The sequence below is a fragment of the Nannospalax galili genome, unplaced genomic scaffold (genome assembly GCF_000622305.1).
Source record: "Nannospalax galili isolate Female #2095 unplaced genomic scaffold, S.galili_v1.0 scaffold872, whole genome shotgun sequence".
In the NCBI taxonomy this organism is placed as follows: Eukaryota; Metazoa; Chordata; class Mammalia; order Rodentia; family Spalacidae; genus Nannospalax; species Nannospalax galili.
The window spans coordinates 1,890,479-1,894,061 of NW_008332654.1; the positions used below are offsets into that span (position 1 = coordinate 1,890,479).

At 38.7% G+C, this 3,583-nt stretch overlaps 1 protein-coding gene across 2 annotated transcripts in view; it reads right to left on the reverse strand.

The window, feature by feature from the left end:
* Positions 1-3,583, reverse strand: part of Pip4p2 (phosphatidylinositol-4,5-bisphosphate 4-phosphatase 2) — a 63,860-nt gene that overhangs the window by 38,296 nt on the left and 21,981 nt on the right. Inside the window, exon 2 of one of the 2 annotated variants that reach the window (XM_008827622.3) lies at positions 2,487-2,632. In XM_008827622.3, the coding sequence (XP_008825844.1) occupies positions 2,487-2,632 (146 nt within the window). Of the gene's footprint in view, positions 1-2,486; positions 2,636-3,583 lie in introns of both variants that reach the window. The other variant, XM_008827621.3, reaches the window with a different exon arrangement.

Sequence of the window (3,583 nt, forward strand, 5' to 3'; positions counted from 1 at the left end):
CCTTATAACAGGGGGTATGCTGCCCCTTCTAGACAGCATAGACTAACAGCATAAAACTTCAATGGCAGGAATGGACTCCCTCTATAGAAACTGTTGAGCAGGGGTCCCATAGACCCTCAAACAGAGGGGCCACTGCCCCTTCTCTTGTTTACCCACCAGAACTGGATGGTAAGACCCTATTGCTGAAGATACTACATTCGTGAACTGTAGAACAGTATGCTGCCCCTTCTAGACAGCATAGACTAACAGCATAAAACTTCAATGGCAGGAATGGACTCCCTCTATAGAAACTGTTGAGCAGGGGTCCCATAGACCCTCAAACAGAGGGGCCACTGCCCCTTCTCTTGTTTACCCACCAGAACTGGATGGTAAGACCCTATTGCTGAAGATACTACATTCGTGAACTGTAGAACAAACAAGGAGAAATCAACCTGTGCTGACGTCAGAGCTTCATCTCTATTGGCTAGTTTTTATAGTGCTGGAAGGTGCTATGCATGCTACAAGAAGGAAAAAAATAATTGTCAACCTTACCCAGCTATGAATCCTGTGAATTACAACAACAATTGGCCTGGCAAGATATGCCCACAGGTGCAATAGTGGCATGAATACTATGGGAGTAAACAACCACTCTCTAATTGGATTTAAGGTCTACTTCATAGGATGGAGCCCTTACCCGACATTGATATCAGTCTTAGAAACCTGAGGCTAGGCAGATCACAGGACATAGGGGAGTGCCTAATACTAGTTTTCTGCTAAATAATTACAGTATTAAACTGACTCTTAAAGACCCATAAACTGATGCATCTCTCAACTCTCACCAGAGAAGCTTCTTATGCACCAGATGATGATTAATACAGAAACCCACAATGTGACCACTCTGTAGACAACAAGAGGCTGCAGAGTGCTTATCCCTGAATAGAACACCTATATCAAACTTCTGCTTTCCAAGGCTCAAGGATCATTGGGAAAAGAGGGCAGATAGATTGTAATAGCCAGAAGTAGTGAATGATCACAAGGAAAAGAGTTTTCCAGACAGCTGCTCAATTACTCGCATGAACTCACAGCAATGGTGACAGCATGCATAAGTCCCATGCAATCTCAAACCACACAAAATGACAGCATAGACATGGGGTAGTGGATAAGAAACCACAATCCAACCTAAAAAACTTTCAGCAACCTATGGCTGCTGAAAGAGGGAGGGACAATCTCTTTCAAGAATGGGCTCCTGGTAGGTTAACCAGGTTCCAAAGGATGGACCCACACTGAAAGACATTTGGGAATGCAAATTAGACTGCATAGGCCATAATGTATATAAAACAGAGCACATTAAATTGGGCAGTGGGAGGTAAGGGGGCATGTGAATAGAGGAAGGGAATCTAAACACCATCAAATTATATTGCATGAAAATAGCAAAAATTCAATAAAAAAAACAATAGGCACTGCATGACACTCCTGTAGTCCCAATACCTCCAGGAGATTGAGGCAGGAGGATTCTGAGATTTAGGTCATCCTGGGCTGTATAGCAAGGGGCTGGGGGGAAGGTTCATCAGTTAAGAGCACTGAGCGCTCTTTCAGAGGACCCAGGTTTGAGTCCCAGCACCCACATGGCAACTAACAACTGTATTTAACTCCAGTTCCAGGGGATCAGATACCCTCTTCTGACTTCCACGGGCATTGTACAACATGGATGCGTTTACATATATGCAGGCACAACACTCATATATACATAAAGTAACAAGTAAAAATAATAAAGAAAAAATATAAATACCAAAATTCATTTAATTTTTAACTGCAGATTTCAAGAGATTGGAGTTTTCTTAAGGACTAACTATCCAAGTGGGAACACACACACACAGATCACCTAAGCCAGTGTATGTGTTACTAGTTACTATTTAAAACTAAAACTAAAACTAAAAACTAAAACTTAAAACTAAAACTAAAAAACTAAAACTAAAAATTCCACTGATCAGTTATTTAAAACTGCCCTTCACACTTTTAAAAAACATTTTGATGCATTAACATCTAGCAGATGGAATAAAATGTTAAACTACTTGTGAATACACAATTTGGTTCAGATATCAATAATAAATTTATCATCACAGAAAAGTAATACTGACATCCTATGGATATCAAATAAATACAAATAACTTTCTACATAACAGAGACAAAGGCCACATTTGTGCTAAAGCTCGGTAGATTTTATTTTTGTGAAAATCAAAATGGACAGATACTGAAGATAATTGTGAAGACACGGAAGATAATTATAAAAACCTGCCATGATCATTCTCATCTAGAGAGTAAAGAATCAAAGGACATTATATTTGAATATGAAAATACTGTAGTGTGTTAGCTTAAACATGTAGAGATATCCTCATACGATAAGACAGAAGGAGGAATGAAGAAATATCATTCTATTTGCACACAGCCCTTTGGTAACATTACTGATGGCAGATAACTGATTTTTTTAAATGGAAATTTCTACTTACCGTAGCTTCATTGCACACTGTGCACTTAACCACATGCTGGTGAAGTTTTCCATCCAAGTTGATTAGAGACTGGCACACGCGGCAGTTGATCACTGGAACACTACTGGCATCTGGGCTGGCGATGGCTGTATACGGAGGTGGGAGTTCTGCTGGAAGTATTTAAACTGAGTCAGTCTCTGAGAAATTGCTGAGAGTAGTTTGAGTATAGAAACATTTGACATAATGTAAAAACTAATTAAACATTTCCTCCACATTTAAAAATTTTAAAGCTACCTGACATCCTAGTTTCAGAGAAAAAATGGGGCTATTGTTATCAACAGAATAATTTCTAATTCTGATAAAATCCAAATCTCATTGTTTAGTTCTCCCAAGGTGAGGAATTTCCTTTACTCAAAATGTCCACTCCTTTCCTTTGTGGGTATTTGTATAGACGGAAGTAGGAGAGTGTTGGTTTTGCCTAAACTCTTACACTAGTGCCCCTGCAATCCCATCACTTGGGAATCTGAGGCAGGATGATTAATTTCAAGTTCAAGGTCAACCTGCAATGCATGGGTGAAAGGACAAAAGTTCAAATCCCCACACTTTTACAATCAGGCCATGCTTGCTTGGAGCCTGTCCACAGTGACTTATGATGCCTTATTTAACCATTTAGAGCTTGACAGTCACACCTTACCTAAATGATTTGAGTAAATGACCAGTCTCAGAAAGAGAATTTCTACTGTAAACTTTAATACTAAAGATAGTGAGAAGCCCACCAATTATACATATATGGGCCTTGTGAAATGACTCGCTAAATAAGACCAAGTAATTTTCCCCTTAACTGCTATAAAAAGAACACCCACTCCCTTAAGAGGCAAGAACCCCTACACTATCTCCTCTCAAGAGCTCACCCTTCCTTCTATTATCTCAATAAATTCTGTCTGGTTATTTTATGCCTTTGATAAATTCTTTTTTACTTATCTAAGTCACCAAACTTGTAGGCATTGTTTCACATGACGATAGGGAGACTGTCTCAAAGAATAATAAATAAATAAATAAATAAATAAATAAATAAATAAATAAATCTCTCACTACTAAAAACTAAAAATGGCCAACAA